Source organism: Ruditapes philippinarum, unplaced genomic scaffold (assembly GCF_026571515.1).
Source record: "Ruditapes philippinarum isolate M1 unplaced genomic scaffold, ASM2657151v2 ctg4295_1_1_1_1, whole genome shotgun sequence".
Lineage (NCBI taxonomy): Eukaryota > Metazoa > Mollusca > Bivalvia > Venerida > Veneridae > Ruditapes > Ruditapes philippinarum.
In genome coordinates this window covers 31,973-50,510 of record NW_026854072.1, presented here as the reverse complement: position 1 = coordinate 50,510, position 18,538 = coordinate 31,973, and the positions used below count along the sequence as shown (strand labels likewise).

Sequence of the window (18,538 nt, the reverse complement as noted above, 5' to 3'; positions counted from 1 at the left end):
TGCCTGCATACGATTAATGTTACGAAATTTGTTGTGGAATAATTTGGTCAATAATCCAATTGCTTATTGTTAAACGATAACACCTAATAGTATAAGACCAGTTTTAAACAAAATACGGTTCTTCTGACGTGTGCTATCAGCCAGGCTAGATTCCAGATATAAGGCAATTTTGAAACCTCAAAAAGATTCTCTTATTGGTAATAACAAAGATGCACAGAAAGATATTTTGAACATAAAACGGATATCAAACGGATTATACATTTTACCTTTTCATTCAAGATATTGCCAATAAAAGAAAATATCTTTGCGAAAATTAGTTTTTAATTTAAGAATATAAGCTATTTATTTGCTACATGTGTTTTGTAATTTTATCACAGAACGCTTAAAAAATGCCTGTATGAAGAAATGAAAGAAAAATGTTAGTATAGTACCTTAAAAATGAATGGTGAATACATGAAATCACTAAACTGTTAAACAAATGTAATTTTACCCGATTAGTCATTCATTTTCTAACAGTTTAGTTGAAACATGAAACATGAAATTCGACCTTAGAGTAAGTACATTTGCTTACAAAACCTTTTAAATGATCTCCTTTTCAATATATTTACAAAACTTGAATGTTTATTTTGTGATGATATTCCATTGTTATATGTGTGTATGTAAACATAACATAAAACATACATTAAGGAAAGGAAGGTATGATGTGTCAAAACAATTCAAAGGAAATAAGTCGGCAAAAAGTTTTACCAATATTTATATATACATTTTTCAAAAGCCCTACCCTCTATAAAACTGAATTACAAAATTTTAACAAAACATATAATCATATTTTTTATGTTTGTCTTTTAAAACGAGTTTATTGACACCTGTGGTTTCTATGTGATTAATATCTGTTCATACAAACATAAAAATTTCACGTACTTAAGGTAAGGATTGTTCTATACATAAATAATGTGCTCTAGACCTTGAAGTTACATGAAAGTGCAAGAAAACTGTCCAAAAACAGTACCAAAAACAATAATACAATTAAATACATATGGAAAGGAAAGTATGATGTATCTAAACAATTCAAATGAAATAAGTTGGCAAAAAGTTTTACCAATATTTATATATACATTTTCAAAAGCCCTACCCTAGATAAAATTATATTACAAAATGTTAATAAAAACCTCGTTATTGACACCTGTGGTTTCTATGTGATCAAATTCTGCTCATACAAATATAAAAATTCATGTACTTAAGATTGTTCTATACATTAATAATGTGCAAATACCTTCAGAAGACCTTGAAGTTACATAAAAGTGCAAGAAAATTGTCTACATTGCTCCAATCATTTCACAGTTCAATTCTAAGATAATTCTGGAATTGTTTTATAAGGTTTTAACATTTTCGTCAGCCTTGAAATCAAGATAATTTGCAATTAAGATAACCACGTGAAATAATGCCATATTTTCCAATTATTTTTGTCATGATTCTGTCATTTGGCAACACATTTAATTTAAGCTTTTATCACAAATAGACTTTGCTAGATATAAATGAATAAATTAAATAAAGTTTTTTCACCACTTGATGAAAAGATAAAATATTGAGAGTTTTCTCATTCCATACATGTACATGAAAGCACTTGCATTGAATTTTAACCAAAATATTTTTCATGTTATTCCTGAATCTCTGAATTAAGTATATATTTCAAATTAATTGTAAAAAAATTGATATTAAAAATTATGAATTCAAATAAATAATTTAAATTTGCAAAATGCAAAAAATTTAAACAGTTTACTTCAAATGATTTTTGTCTTTTATCTCGCAAAATATGAAAAGGTTTATTAAATAAATATATTTTTGATTTGACCAAATTCATATTAACACTTATAGTAAGAGGTATGTAATTATAGTGTGTACTAACCAAAGTGAGAATTGTCATTTACACCAGAATGTCCTTCATGATATTGAATCTTGAAAGCAAAAAAAAATTATTTCACCATGATTTGTTTTTTCTTAGCCAAGTTATGAACAAAATGGGTTTCAATCGACAAAAGACAATAGGAAAGAAGCAATAAACCTAAATAAGACAATAAGACAATTTAACACAGATTCTGACAAAAATTGTATGTATTATTATAGCAAAATATGAATGGTAATCAACATTACAATGAAAATGTTTACAGCGTTGTTTCTCTGGGTAACAGAATATCATCTGGTCTTGGCCCATTTCCATTTTGGTAAATGTTAACAGATTGTATGTTGTTAAATCTATAATTTACTTTCCCATATTCGTTGTGTTCATAGCGTCGACATCTTCCTTTAAAATACTTCAGGAAGCTTTCTACAAATAGCATATATCATCAACCAATAAATATAAAAGTAAACTGGTATTCAACGGGCATATTTTTATAAGTTTTTCAAATATTGATAAAGTAATTGAAATGCATCGTTTGGATATTCTTTTGTGAAGGAAAACGTTGAGATATAGTATGAACATTTATATGTTAAATATAGCCAGTTTATAATCTGCTAGTTTATGAATACAGATACGTCACATCGGCCACATACGATCAACATAATTATTGATGATATAAGAGGCTTTCCATGATTGACTTATTTACTTTAAAGCAATTCTGTTCATTGCTTAAGCCAAAAAAGTGCATATGGTATTTGCCCTTTTGCCAGGAGACGTAGAAGACACCTTGCATTTAACACTATTGTAACATATCGTATAAAATAGTATGGTTCGAATACAGTTATCAATTTTATATATGGCGTGCGTTTTTACTGATACAATTATTCAATTATCCATTATTAAGACCAAAGGTTTCAGTCCCATTTTTTGTTCATTCTTTGTTTGACCCCATTATATAGACCACTGATAATCTAATAAACCGCTTTTTAGATCACAAATTTATTGTTATCTGCTTGAATGCTCTTAGGGATGACACTTGGTGTAACAAACACTCAAAACAGTTAGGATTAGGTTTTTATATAAGATAACTTGAGAAAACAATGTTACAGTTGTTAAATGATGCTTTCTGCACATCTAATTTTGTGAAGAATTAATTACTCATTTGATTTGATTATGTGCATCACATATTACTTACCACAGACCAAAGAGAATTTAATATTAAGAGCAAAATTCTTCAGAAAAATATGTACTGCACTCATCAGATAAGATATTATAGCATACTTTTACAGTTACTGAAGTATTTGAAAGTTAAGATATAATTTGTTTGTTTATACAAAACAATTAAACAAGAGCTGACACAGAACGTGACAAATGCCCCCGAAGGATTCAAGTTATAAACCACCTATAACATGTTAAGTGTGGTGGTAAAAATTGACAAAGTTCGAACCCCAGCAGTGACCTTTTAGTTAGACAAAATAAACCTTGGTCTTGTTCACAACACATTGTCCATCTATGGTGACTTTATATTTTTAAATAAAAATTGAAACTTTCATGTATATGGAAGTTACAAAGTGGAAACAACAACCACCATTTATATGTATATAACATAAATATTGAAAAAGTTTAAACCCCAGCAGTGACCTTGAACTAAGGCGCAGGAAGATGAGTCTTAAGGGCAACACATCATACATTTATGATACTTTCATATTTGAAATAAAAAATATAATCCTTTCATGCGTATTAGTTTCAGGGCAGACACGACCATCTCTACCTATATGTATATTAACATCAAAATTGACAAAGTGTTAACCCCACAGTGACCTTGACCTTAATCGTAGAAATCCCGAATCTTGTTCGCAACACACCATACATCTATGTTGAATACATATGTAAAAGAACAATTAAAATCTTTTCATACATACTGAAGTTTCAGAGCGGACACGACCACCAACTTCTATATTTATGTAACATAAAAATTTAAAATGACAAAGTTTGAACCCCCAGAGTGACCTTAACCTTAGTCAAAGCAACCAAGGTCTTGTTCGCGACACACCATATATCTATGGTTATTTCATATGTGAAAGAAAACATTAAAATCTTTTCATGCATACTGAAGTTTCAGAGCGGACACGACCACCACTATCTATATAATATAAATAATGACAGAGTTTGAACCTCCACAGTGATCTTGACCTTAGTGGTAGGAACCCGAGTCTTGTTTGTGACACACCATATATCTATGGTTATTTCATATGTGAAAGAAAAATTAAAATCCTTCCATGCATACTGAAGTTTTAGAGCGGACACGACCACCACCTTCTATATTTATATAACATAAAAATGACTAAGTTTGAACCCCCAAAGTGACATTAACCTTAGTCGTAGGAACCCGAGTCTTGTTTGCGACACACCATACATCTATGGTTATTTCATATGTGAAAGATAAATTACAATCCTTCCATGCATACTAAAGTTTCAAAGCGAACACGAATACCAACTTCTATATTTATATAACATAAAAAATGACAAAGTTTGAAACCCCATAGTGACCTTGACCTTAGTCGTAGGAACCCAAGTCTTGTTCGCGACACACCATACATCTATGGTTATTTTATATGTAAAAGAAAATTAAAATCTTTTCATGCATACTGAAGTTTCAGAGCGGACATAATCACCACCTTCTATATTTATGTAACATAAAAATGACAAAGTTTGAACCCTCACAGTGACCTTGACCTTGGTCGTAGGAACCCGAGTCCTGTTCGCGACACACCATACGTCTATGGTTATTCAATATATGAAAGAAAAATTAAAATCTTTTCAGGCATACTGAAGTTTCAAAGCGGACACGAACACTGCTTGTATAAAGCCGTACGGAATGACAGACGGACTGTTCGATTTTAATATGCCACCCTTCGGGGGCATAAAATGACCATTGTCATAAAATATATAAGCAATGATCAGAATATCTACATTTGAAACCCCTGCAATTAAAACCACCTTGGTCCTGTCCTGTTGGTGTGAATAGGGGGTTTTCACTGTATTTACAATCTGTCTTACAGTTTCGTGTTTTGGTGTAATAATTTGATGGAGTCATTTAAATAGATATGTATGTAGTATAAACTAAATCTCGAACCACGATATTGAGGTAAGATATGAGTGAACAATGTAGTGGTAATTACATTCTATTATCCAATCATAAAGTTAGATACTATTATTGATATAATCTAGAAATGTGCTATATTTAGAAAAAAATATTTGAAAAAATTATATCATGATTTCATTGTTATAATTATATAACTTTTATTCTGCATACCATTATAATGAAATTAATAATAAAAATACTTACTACGTTTATAAACACCGACACCAATGCCAATAAATAAAACAAGCCCAGGAAGACCCACTAAAAATTAATACATACAAAATGCGTTTAAGTAACTAAATATATCATAGTATCATAATATATTATTATAAAATGTCATAGTATACTATTAATGGAAAAGTAAGTAAAGAATTTCGCATAGTTACTTCCCTTTGTTTAAAAGTTCCCATTTATGTGTAGCAGGAGATAACTTCCTGTGGAGTCTATTCACCTGTTGATATGTGAAACGTTTAAACAATTTTACAATATTTGCTGATGAAAATTAAGTAAGTGGATATTTCGAGAAGTTGTGCTCTTGTTTTAAATAACATTCATCAAAAGATATGTATCATGAGAGTCTTGCGCAAAGATTTTTCAAAACAACTTTTATAGTGTTTGGATACGGTATAGATATCGGAAAGATTGATAAATGTTTTTAACAGCTTGTTTTTGTACAAATATAACAATTATACAATCTTTATTATCCTTTTTTGAATCAAGATCGTGCTACTCTAATAGGAATCTGCCTAACTAAGAAAATGAATACAGACAATGCTTAAACGCATGATTATCATACATTGCAGTTAAGTCAGATTTTATACGTCTTTTAAATGTTAGACAACTTTTAAAGTAATCATCCATCGACCATGACACGTAAATAATATGTGTATTCTATCTTTTCAGATAGATATAGTACAGCAGCTGTATCTATGTATTTATCTAAGTATCTAATCTTATCTTATCTAACCTAACTATATACTTAATCGACCTACCTAGCTTACTATCAATCAATTTAAAATGTCTAGAGCAATGCAATTTAGAAGAAATTTTCAAAACATAAGTGTTCAACATGCTTTACTTCTCTGTCAAAACATCTATAAAAACTATCAGAAATAAACAATTCTTTCTTTGTATTCATACCTCCATGAGTGTTTTGTACCTATCAAGGGCACAAGAGAAAGATTTGTGATCGTTATCCATTAAGACCAAAGGTTTCAGTCCCATTTTTTGTTCATTCTTTGTTTGACCCCATTATATAGACCACTGATAATCTAATAAATCCCTATTTAGATCACAAATTTATTGTTATCTGCTTGAATGCTCTTAGGGATGACACTTGGTGTAACAAACACTCAAAACAGTTATGATTAGTTTTTTATATAAGATAACTTGAGAAAACAATGTTACAGTTGTTAAATGATGCTTTCTGCACATCTAATTTTGTGAAGAAATAATTACTCATTTGATTTGATTATGTGCATCACATATTACTTACCACAGACCAAAGAGAATTTAATATTAAGAGCAAAATTCTTCAGAAAGATTTTTTAAAACAACTTTTATAGTGTTTGGATACGGTATAGTTATCGGAAAGATTGATAAATGTTTATTAACAGCTTGTTTTTGTACAAATATGACAATTATACATCTTTATTATCTTATTTTGAATCAAGATCGTGCTACTCTAATAGGAATCTGCCTAACTAAGAAAATGAATACAGACAATGCTTAAAACGCATGATTATCATACATTGCAGTTAAGTCAGATTTTATACGTCTTTTAAATGTTAGACAATTTTTTAAGTAATCACCCATCGACCATGACACGTAAATAAAATGTGTATTCTATCTTTTCAGATAGATATAGTACAGCAGCTGTATCTATGTATTTATCTAAGTATCTAATCTTATCTTACCTAACCTAACTATGTACTTAATCGACCTACCTAGTTTACTATCAACCAATTTAAAATGTCTAGAGCATTGTAATTTAAAAGAAATTTTCAAAACATAAGTGTTCAACATGCTTTACTTTTTTGTCAAAACATCTATAAAACACTATCTTTATAAAATTAGAAATAAACAATTCTGTCTTTGTATTTAACACCTCCATGAGTGTTTTATACACAGTCTGGTAATCCATCAAGGGCACGAGCGGAAGAATCGTTACAATACTAGTACTGAAAGTGATTGTCTGGCAATAATACTAATAACTTTAGAAAATAAATTACAAATCACAAAATTGCACAAATTGAAATGATCGATTTTAAACGTCTGCTCATTAATTTTAACGATAATGACAACACATATCCCGATGAACATGCATTTAGATGGCAACATTATTATTTAATTAACTAAACCAATGATTTTTTTGTGACAGTCCTTTAATCAATTAAATATTACTCAAATAAAAAGAGTCAAAATACTTACATAATACATTTCCCCACCACGGAAATGTACCACTTGTTTCGCCCTCATGTTCATTTACTTTGTTACTTCCGTCTAAAACAATCAGTTTCTGACATTAAAAAACAGAGGTCAAACTAGAAAACTCGATTACTAAATAAATGTAATTATTCTTGTATAATTGTAATATTTCTTCCCCTTTTTTATAAGCATTAGCGCATTTTCATTTTCAAATTGATACAATTTGTAAGTGTATAATTATTTTTGTTTCAACTAATCAGTTATTATATGATAATACATTTATTTAGTAATCATGTTCAAAGTGCATTTGACCTTTAAGTTCACGCTTAAAAGTTGCATTTTAAATGCCCCAAATCACGAAAAGGTTATGGTCACTGAGTTTAGATACTTTGTCGATGACTATGCTATAGTTATGTGGCACTCAATGAATTTGAATTCTACCATGTAATGTATTCGAAAAGTGAATGCAGTATGCAGGTTTCGATTACTTTGTGTTTTATTAAGGTACCTGTCTACTTTTGAGATTATAATAAGCGTTAGATACAAGCCAAATGCCGTATTAGACTAACGGACGAAAAAACAAAGGTGTTATTAAAAAGATTTATACTGACTTTCCTTATCCGACAACTGACATGAAAATCATAATAAAAAACATCAAAATATAGGGCACATTTAAGTTTTTCTATAAATACAGGATTTATTTTCATCGGGTGGAATGGGCCACAAGTGAATAATGGTAATTTTCATACCACAAGATGAAAATAGAGGTTTTCTTTATTATATACAATTTTCTCTTTTTAGGCATTTCAGAAAGACTTCCCCAAAAATTTTGTAAATTGGTTGAATCTGCAAGGAAGTAGTCCGGCAAGATACCAGTGAAAATATGGAAAATATGTTTCAATGCAGTAAAAACATATTTTTTTACAGTGAAAATAATGAAAATGAAAACTTTTATTTTATCAATATGTCTCAATATTTCATTTAAACGTATATAATAAAGTAGTTATTGGGTAAAGTAATGTCATTTTTCGATGATGCATAAAGAAAAAGAAATAGGCAGAAAAATATACCTGTTGTTATTTTCTGTGTGGTGATACGACTTGCAAGAGAACCATTGGCGGTCGATGGCACTATTTTTGAAGTCGATAGTGTTGTAGTAGTCATAGGTGCAGTTGATGAGAATCTATTGGTGATATTCCTTAAAGCATGTAAACAGATTAAAGATGACTAACAAAGTTTTGACCATATCAAATTTATGTCTTCACACCATATATTGATTTGTTTTTGAGTATACTTGAAAAATAAATATTACTTTTAATCAATCTACATCTTCTTTAGACTAATAGTCTAATATGTGCTTTTTGAAACACGAATAGTAAATATATCTTTGCTTGTGTGTAAACGTTTGCATTTCATAAATCATTGAATCAATCATAAAAACAATTTTTCACTTTATGAATTATTCAATCTAGTTATAATGGATGGTTTTAAATAAGTCTTCATTGCAGTATTTTGTCAAGTGATATATATTATTATTGATACCATTTAAGAGATATTCCCCATATATCATTTTATTAACCATTTAGTACCTACATTTAAAGGAACTGACTAAGATTGATGTTTCAAGAGTAGACATAGCATGCTGGTAAATATTAACAAAACATGCTTCACATACATATTGTTCCTGTAGTGAAATTGTTAATTACCAAAGATAGTGCAAATTGTCAGAAAGCAATTTCATATAACCATGTTATATTTTAATCACTTACATTTTTTTACAGTGAAAATCTGGTGGACTTCTGTCAAAGCCATGTTCACATTCACTGACACAGCGTCCATCTGGGAAGAAGTTTTTTTGAATGGATAACAAAGCATGTAGAAATGTGAATTTATATTAAACTATTGGTGGATTAACAATTCTGTCGTTCAGTTAAATCAATACTTTTCACATGAACAAAGAACGTAATTATTAAAAATTATATTCAATTTTGTTCTGTTGTCTTTGAAATTAAACAGAGCGACATTTTGATGACACCTACGAAATGTATTTATCATTTTTTGAGAAAATTGACCTATAATATAATATAATATTAAATTTGGGCAAACTCTGTCAAAATTTTCTTTTTTACTATTAAGCATGACATGTATTTTGCTGAATTAAAGCATACAGCTGACATTAAAAGTTTAGCTAAGGAACAGTTATCTTATAAGTTACCTGGTAGGTGAAATTGGCCATTCTGGCACTTGTTTTCATTCAAACAAAAGTCTGGATTCCAAATAAGATCCTGGTCAAAATTCAAAGTGAACTTTCCCTCTGGGTTGTAGTATCCCTTCTTGTAATTACAGTAAACGAAAGTTGGATTTACATTGTCCCCTTCAGAGCTCACTGCAAATCTTTCACCAAGATAAGCCATATCTGTATGTTTGTACAAACATGCTTGAATACAGTCAGAATCAGTTGGCTGAAAGGTGCCGATAGGACAGTCAACCTCTTCAAGATGAACAATATCTCGGAGCTGATCGTCCCGTCTTGTGATAATCTTACGTCCTGAATACAAACACATATTGAGTAGTATATCTTAAATCAGATCACGTGCACTTGCAACATGCAATTTAGCTAACCTTTAAGTTAATATAAAACTACCCCAATGTATTGTGAATCTATTCAAGCAACATACACGTGTTTTTCATACCATTAACAAATAAACTGGAGAAAATGTTTCATAAATTGTCTCATTTTAGAAGAGTATTAAGTAAACAATTTTAATCAAATATCTATGATTTTTACTTCTGAATTCTTATTAAAAAGTGGATATGATAGGATCGTAAAATTCTAACCATCTCATGCTTTATTTGTTTACCTGTACTAACAGATTATAATTCTAAAAAGTCTAACCTTTCGAACAAGATAACCCTCTCTGTAAGCACACATACACACCCACTTTTTCAATATTTAAACATACGGGATGTTCGTCTGAGCTACACTGTTTATGAAATTCACAGAAATCAAAGATCGTCAAGTTGTGATCGATTCCATTTGTGTGACATTTCGATTTCAATGAATAGAAGTTGTCATGATTGCATGTTTTAGATGTAAGCAGCTTTTTTGTGTCTTGCTTATCTAAAGGAATGGCATTTGCTCCACGTAGTATAACTATCGTCCATAACAGGACCTGAAATATAAAACAACATTTTAAGACATTACGTATTTTAAAAAACTAGTTTTTGTTATACGAGTCTTTTATTTGAGCATCTTTATCTGGAACTTGTATTTTGGCTCTCATGGTTTGCACTAGGGGGTGCGTAAACGGATTTGTTTAAGTAAAATTAAGATACTCTAATAATAATCCTTTTATTATATACCTTGCAAAATTAACACTATATATTCAATCCTTCATAACGACTGCAACGTAATTTCGGATGACGTTCGAGTGTAATTACAGATTTATTTTGTCGGGTCGGGTTATATTTGTAATACATGCATTAAATGTAGAACAAACAATATCAGGCATGAAATAGTTATAAATATTAAACAACTGCCAATATCCATTTCCTTTTACTTTACGTAAAATTTATTAAATATTTCAAACATCCAAGTCGAAGGGCATAAATGCTTTACAAATATCTTATTCATTAGAGATAATCCGAAATGTCTCTAAGATATAAAACAATCCTTGAGAAATTAATAAACTTCAGGATAATTCAATGACATTGAAAATGAAACATTTACCTTCAGGAACCAGAAAACCCATCCATGCATCTGGGTTATTTGGGTTTTCCTCTTTTCATCAATGACATTTAATTTGTCTCCTTTCTGTTCCTACAAAATAACCAAAATGACTTTAAATAAGTATTCAAACATTTAGATAATTTTGATTTCTTCATGCATCTTCTGTAAAACTCCTGTATTTAAACCTTAATGATCTCTCAACTTTGAAAATTGCTATTTTATAATGATAAAATGATACAATATTAACAGTTTTGGGCCTTAAAGATCAAGCATTTCTACTCAGGCAATAATTGACATTTATTTCGACATGTGTTATTCGAATAAGAAATACTAGACTGCTATTGGTTTTAATTGTCAAAATAAGACCACAAACAGCCTGAATAACATGAGAATCTCCCTCCTTTTTTATTTGTGTACGATTGTCAACTTCAACTTGATCTGTGTCATCCTTTTGATGAGTGCATGCGTCAATCATGTGTTCATTAGCCATTTGTAAAGACTTCTTTTCTGAAATTGAAAGAAGGAAAAAACATTTCTTAAAATGTGCTTACTTATATTACCTTTGATATAATTCGATCATTACACACATGAAGGTGTCCATTGTCTCAGGACTGCAGTTGATATACAAAAAAAATATATATCTAACTTATAAGTGTACTTACACATTACAAAGCTAAACTGTAAACCTTATGTCTGGGAAATTATGCGCGACTTATATATCTTCTCATTGTAATGTGTACACATACAAACAACCAATCACTTGTATCTATCGACTGTCGCCAACTCTTGTTCAATCTTATTCTAAAATTGATCGTTTCATTAATACGACTAACACAACATTTTTTTTTAATAATTCTAAACTACATGTACATGATGTACTTGAAAAGAATACTTTATTTGCAATGAGTTCTGAAAGTGTCTTACCGTCTAATTTGCCTTCACATACATGTATACTATACATCCATTGTTGTATATGTTCGACCAAAACTTTCACATGCAGTTTGCAGTCCATGATAATAACTTCCATCATTGTTGTTTTCGTTTCCAGGTATATAAGGTATATAAAGTATCCATGGGTCATCATATCAAGCTTGTTTTCAACAGAAAATCCAATGCTGTTTTTATATCTGGTAGAGCATGAATTTTTCACTGAAAGTGCTCCAACCTTGATAATGAGAATGTAACAATATAGTCTAATTATATTTTAAAGATCCTGTATGTTTTGTGATTGATATTGTTACTGTGTGTATTTTTAATGCGTTTATTCAAGGTCGCCTCCGGAAAGCCGATATGGGCGACCGTACACTCAAGTCGGGTCCCGCCGAGATTTTTTCGTCGATTTTTTCCAGCTTTTATTGGTGGAGGAAGACCCAAAGTGCCCCTCCGGGCATTATTTCAGGCACGAGCGGGCACCTGGGTAGAACCACCGACCTTCCGTAAGCCAGCTGGAAGGCTTCCTCAATGAATGAATGAATGAAGTTAAAGCTTAATGAGGGTCCATCCGCCCTTTCGGGCACAAATTGCAGCTTGCGCTGTCGAGTACGGACCCTGGACATGTCACCAGTCATGTCCTTAAAGAGTTAATTTTGAAGCACAAAGTGGTGATAATTTACCTCCATGCATTTTCCACGGAGTATATATGAATTTTGAGCCAAAAGTAGGTCACTGTACGGCGGTCAATTAGAACCTAAATGTACAGTAACCTGTGACAATAGGAAAGGTCTTTAGCCCTGAAAAAGGCTGTTTGCGCCAGCTATAGGCCTGCCTTTCAAGCCATTTAACAAGCTAGGGGCTCACGCACCTTAGCACACTGTTCTCGTCGACCCAAGCGCCTACTTTTTAGGGCCACTCCCCTTGGCATTATGGCTTCCTCACACACTTGCAAAAGTTATATATGTATAAAATTATGCAAATAAAACAATTTTCAAACATCGAAGAATGTGTAAAATGTGTACTGCAAATATTTGTGCACATTACATTTTATCAATAAATTACATACATTCATTTCTTATTGGAAAATTTGACATAGAATTTATAGAAAATAAATTTCTTATTACCTCCCTTTATTTATATGAAATGTTAAATTGGGAAATATCTTTATAAATTATGCTTATTGGAACTTAAAATATTGACAAATCTTAATTTGGGCATCATATTCATGAAATAAAACCATGAAAAAATTGTGTTACAGGATCTTTAACAAATAAAATAAAACAGAAAAATAAGTTATGTAAAATATCAACAGTGTGAAACTATTCAGATAACATAAAAAACTATGTCAAGGGATGAAATTTAACACCACTTTCGAGACAACTTATAAATCTACTTATAAATAAATACGTTTGAATAACTTACTTAAATCGTACAAAACAGTTTAAAGTTGTTATCTTAAAAAATGTTAATTTACGATATTTAATTAACTTTAGATAAAAAATAAATTCATGAACAATTAAATAGAATACGTGTTGTTGGGTTTTTCTTTGAGGGGAGGGGTACGATAAACTACGTTAACTTTTAGCTAATACCTGTAATTTGACAATATAACGGTTTCTGCTATGAGCATGTTGTATTAGATTTCTTCTGTGTCCACATATTATGTTTGTGACATCTGTCATACCTTAAACAAAGTAGTGGAGATAATTGAGGTTAAATGAATGAAGTCACTTATATTTAGTGTCAGTCTTAAACATTTAATAAAAAGAATTCTTTTGGAACGAAACTAAGGTAAATGCTACAAATATTTTAGTCACATTTTATAAAGCTAATTAATGGATACAAATCTGTCCTGATTCAGTCGATTTTGATGAATTAGAAATAGATATACAATAATATATTTATGTAAAAGATATATGACCTCCCTGTTGCAAGTTGAGAAACATAAATTATAGTTCAAGTAAAACGTGTCTTTTTATTTAATAATTAGTAAAATAAAACAAATCTTAAATGATGTCTAATCTTGGTTGTTTACACGACTTTTGACACGGTACAGAAATTATCTGATAAAACGACCGGTTATCAAGAGGTTACGTTTACACTAACAATTGCAAGATTAAATCATGCAATATGTGAAACACCCTTCTAAATATCATTGATACACCGTTATTCAATATCATTACATACTTTTGTTATCTGCTGACACAATGTCATCCAGTTTTTGAGCAGAGGAGACCTTGTTGCTTGTTAGCCCAGGCGGTGGGCTTCTTGAAGCTTGGATGGAGTCTATTTCGTATTCCAGACTTTTAAGCTCGTATAATAATATCTTAAGAAAACAAAAATTAGATAAATAATGTAATACGAGTTTCAATGTTATATAAGTATATTAACATACTAAGTCTTGTATATGTTTTAAAATTTCAAATGTCATAATTATATCTGTTGTTAAACTCCAACGTCATGTTATAAACATTGTTACGTTTATTTTTCATACAGTACTATGTCAGAAGTTCGAAAATGCATACAATCCATCTTTGTTTGTTCTTTTATAACAAATGTACATTTTGCGTTCAGAATCTTCATATATACTGTTATCTACTGCCTTTCTTTCAATGGTTTAAACATATTTATTTAAGCTTGATTGCGAAACAAGCTCTTGCAACTTATATCAATGATTTTTGAGTCCGCTTTCTGGAACCAACCAGTACTAATGTCATATGAAGAACATGGTCGTGACTCGATTAGGGCTCGAACCCATGATCTCTTGGTTGAGAAGCAGACATATTAACCACTAGGCCACCGCTCCTCTTTCAATAATAATATGTAGAATTTATTATTGATATCTTTTTTAGTTTAAACATAGTAAAATATATAAATATACAACGGCAAATTGAAAAAAATAAATAAAAATATTTACATTTATCCTGTCATGTGATATCTCATAAAATGAAAACTCCTTTTGGTCCTTTGAGTCCATGTCTCCAACTGGTCCATCTGCTGACATGAAAGAAAATAAATCAATTTTGACCATTTTGCTCATCATAAAACGTATAACGGTTATCGTGATATTTGATAAGAAATGTAAATAAAGTCACGAGAGTGGTTTGAGTCGTTAAATTCAAACCACTTGCCTTGTATCTTCACCAAACCTGGAAAGTCGCCAAATTATCTACATTGTGTTGGTGCAACGTATCCCTCACCCTAAGAAAAGTGAATTAAGTTAAGCTGTGATGTTCAGTTTAATGAAGAAACATAGGAAAAACTACCAGATTTTGATTACTTTTTATCGGAATATCAATATTAAACAATCATGCTCACATTTCTCAATCAGATCGTCGTTATTTGAGTGACCTTTGTTTATTTCTAAAGCAAACTCATACAGTTGTATATGTTCACGACTTCCATGTGAAGGTATCTAAATTTTGAAATTGATATTTATTAAAACATTTCAAAACACAAGTTGCTTTAATACAATTCAATTCTTTAATTCATTGAAAAGGCAATTACAAGTACATTAAAGCGATTTACACAGTTTTAATACTTAATGAATTATGCTGTTGCAATTGTAGTTATACAATTCAAATAAAGAAAACAAAATACCGAAACTACAAAAATTCAAATACATTCTGTTTAGGAAAAGAAGATATTGATTTATTAAAGACATTTCTTAAAAATATGTATTTGTGCTTATAAAGCTGGAGTAGTACATTTTAAAAGACCTAGACGAAATTATCATCAGGGTGAAATAAGTCGGCATATACTCGTACATGCGTTTTTTTTACTGTAATATGTTTGTAAACACTTTTGTTAAGGAATGGTGTAAACATAATAAATATTTAATACTTACTAGGTTCTGGTAAAATTGCCTTAATCTACAGACATCAATCAATGTCTGCGGCCGACAAGTTTGGAGGAAATCACTACGCTTTGACGTTAGGTTTTCTGGCATTAATGTCCTGACAGAGTTGAAAGGCATCTTGATCATTTTCCCGTAGGAGATTTTATCAAAACTGAAATTCTCATCGTTTATCATCTACAATGATCAAATGTACTTTTGTTACAAATACAGTATAGTATTTATATTTGTGAAAAGAAAAACAAAGACAAGAAACGTTACAATCCATACTACTTCAAGTGTTTTGCTTTATTTTTTAACTGTTTACAGGAACAAAGAGAATAGTTGGGGTAATCGAAGCTATTCACTTGATTACACTGTCTTCAATACAACTTTAATAATCGCTATTTCAAACACACTCGCGATAAAATAATCATTAGGTTATCTTTATTAACTTTAAAAATAGCGCTATTGCTTCACATAACAAGCAAATAACAAGTTTCAAAACCATTATTGAAACGTTATTTCATTTATGTTTGTATCTAAAACAATATGTCATTCATTACAAAGCATAACAAGCTTGATTAGTTAATTTCAAGATTAAATGAATATAAAATCCTCAGTCATGTGTTGTTACGTAAAGTATAAGCTTTCTATCCATTATTACATGTATTAACCTAATCCCCGGATTGCAACCCTATCAATGTTGAAAAGCTATACCTTAATAAGTCAACATTATTTGTTTGTTAATATTCTCATGTACATTTATTATTATAACTTAACTTAAATAGGGTTTACAGTTTTACGTCACACCAGGACAGTATAGGTCATATGACGACGTTCCAGCTTTATTGGTGTAGAATGACCTCAGGTGCCCTTACGTACATTATTACAAGCACAAACCGGCACCTGAGTAAAACCATCGACGTTTCGTAAGCTATCTGGATAGTTTCCTTACATGAATGAATGATGAGGGGTAAGTGGTCTTAAATAAGGTTAATCACAATTAAACAACTAAAATATACCTTAAGATTCTAATATCACTGACTTGTCTAGGCCAAGTTTATAAAAGATTTAAGTACACACACTTTTAATCTGATGAAACTTATAACCCGTATTGAATATGCCTGACAAAATACATAATTTGCTGCCAAATATAGACATCCAATATAAAAAGACATATTTAATGTTCCATTACGTATAAAAATCTTCGTAATTGGAAAAACCTAAGACGGCTATTGGTACTTTGCGAAACGGAACGAAACGAAACGGAACGGAACGAGGGGCACCATATAGGGAAATTTAGAATTCTAGTTTTAATTTGGAAAATCAATATAATCATAATAGTAAATAAAATGAACTCTTTATAATCATAGTCGAATGATGTTTAATGTCCAATGAAACTCATAATACGCAAAACATTAATTTTTAATTAATCTTGTTCCGTTACGTTACGCAAAGTACCATTACCCACACGGGTATTGGTATTGTGCGGAACGGAACGAAACAAAAATTAAAGGGGTTAGATATATCGGTGAAAAGGAAATAATCTTTTATTTGTAGTTAAAAGCATAACACTGAATGATTATAAATCGAACATCTGTTAATTAACGAGCACATTTGTATATGAACCAGAGAGCAACCTTATATTATTAAAATTTTACCGGTCCGGATATATAAAGTCTTGTCAACAGTACTAAACATAAGCTGTCGAATGAGGAAACTCACGCAGCACGTAAGAAATGAAATTAAATTCGAATTCGCGCCTTGTTTCGTTCCGTTACGCAAATTACCAACACCCATACAGGTATTGGTACTTTGCGAAACGGAACGAAACGAGAAAAAAATAATTCATTCATATCTTATACCATTCGGAACTGCCTCGGCCATTATCTACAATATTGACAGAAGACTGACGGAAAGGGCCGAGTTGTTGCGATTGATCTTATACTCGTTTATGCTTGCATGCACAATAATGATCGCAAGGATTCGAAGTCAACATTGTTCAAGTAATTTGCGACAGCTCATCAAGTCCATTACTTATTACTGGTACCATGCAACCCTTTAGTTAAAGTAAAGGCACATTTTCTTATTTAATGTGGCTAGTCCTTTGAATGGACGGAACAACTTATTTCCGGTCGTGCCCACGGTAGGCGACATATGTATACCTCCCTAGCATCCAGTCTAGGCCGATACTCTGAAAACAATACCCATTTAAGTAATTCACCGAGCACTGAACACCAGTCGTGATGTCGGCTGCGGCCGGGAATCAAACTCAGGCAGCTGTTGTTGTATTCCAACCTGCTACCCACTGCTCTACTGACTCCCTATGTTTGAATAATGTCCATACTCTCATACTTTCATAGATACATCTACCTTCATAAATGACCTCGACATGCAATACTGCCGGGCATATTAAATAGTCATTTATGGTTTTATATATGTACTTATAATTGCCGTGCCTGGACCTGCAAGTCGCCATTCTACATGTATGTTATTATATTATGGAAAATTTGTGTTTGTGAAGGGAATATTGTTTGCATATTTCCTTGCATGTACATGCGTGTT

At 31.0% G+C, this 18,538-nt stretch overlaps 1 protein-coding gene across 6 annotated transcripts in view; it reads right to left on the bottom strand.

The window, feature by feature from the left end:
- Positions 1–1,814: 1,814 nt before the first annotated feature.
- Positions 1,815–18,538, bottom strand: part of LOC132738857 (uncharacterized) — a 37,572-nt gene continuing 20,848 nt past the window's right edge. For 3 of the 6 annotated variants that reach the window (XM_060726459.1, XM_060726461.1, XM_060726457.1), the window contains exons 2-16: positions 15,983–16,168; positions 15,454–15,550; positions 15,053–15,132; positions 14,323–14,461; positions 13,728–13,819; positions 12,127–12,367; positions 11,576–11,709; positions 11,203–11,292; positions 10,369–10,645; positions 9,688–10,020; positions 9,242–9,311; positions 8,543–8,670; positions 7,476–7,547; positions 5,250–5,306; positions 1,815–2,326 (exon numbers count right to left, since the gene is read on the bottom strand). In XM_060726459.1, coding sequence (XP_060582442.1) covers positions 2,163–2,326; positions 5,250–5,306; positions 7,476–7,547; positions 8,543–8,670; positions 9,242–9,311; positions 9,688–10,020; positions 10,369–10,645; positions 11,203–11,292; positions 11,576–11,709; positions 12,127–12,367; positions 13,728–13,819; positions 14,323–14,461; positions 15,053–15,132; positions 15,454–15,550; positions 15,983–16,168 — 2,160 coding nt within the window. In that variant the 3' untranslated portion in view covers positions 1,815–2,162. Of the gene's footprint in view, positions 2,327–5,249; positions 5,307–7,475; positions 7,548–8,542; positions 8,671–9,241; positions 9,312–9,687; positions 10,021–10,368; positions 10,646–11,202; positions 11,293–11,575; positions 11,710–12,126; positions 12,368–13,727; positions 13,820–14,322; positions 14,462–15,052; positions 15,133–15,453; positions 15,551–15,982; positions 16,169–16,995; positions 17,135–18,538 lie in introns of those variants that run through there. The other 3 variants (XM_060726462.1, XM_060726458.1, XM_060726463.1) reach the window with 3 other exon arrangements.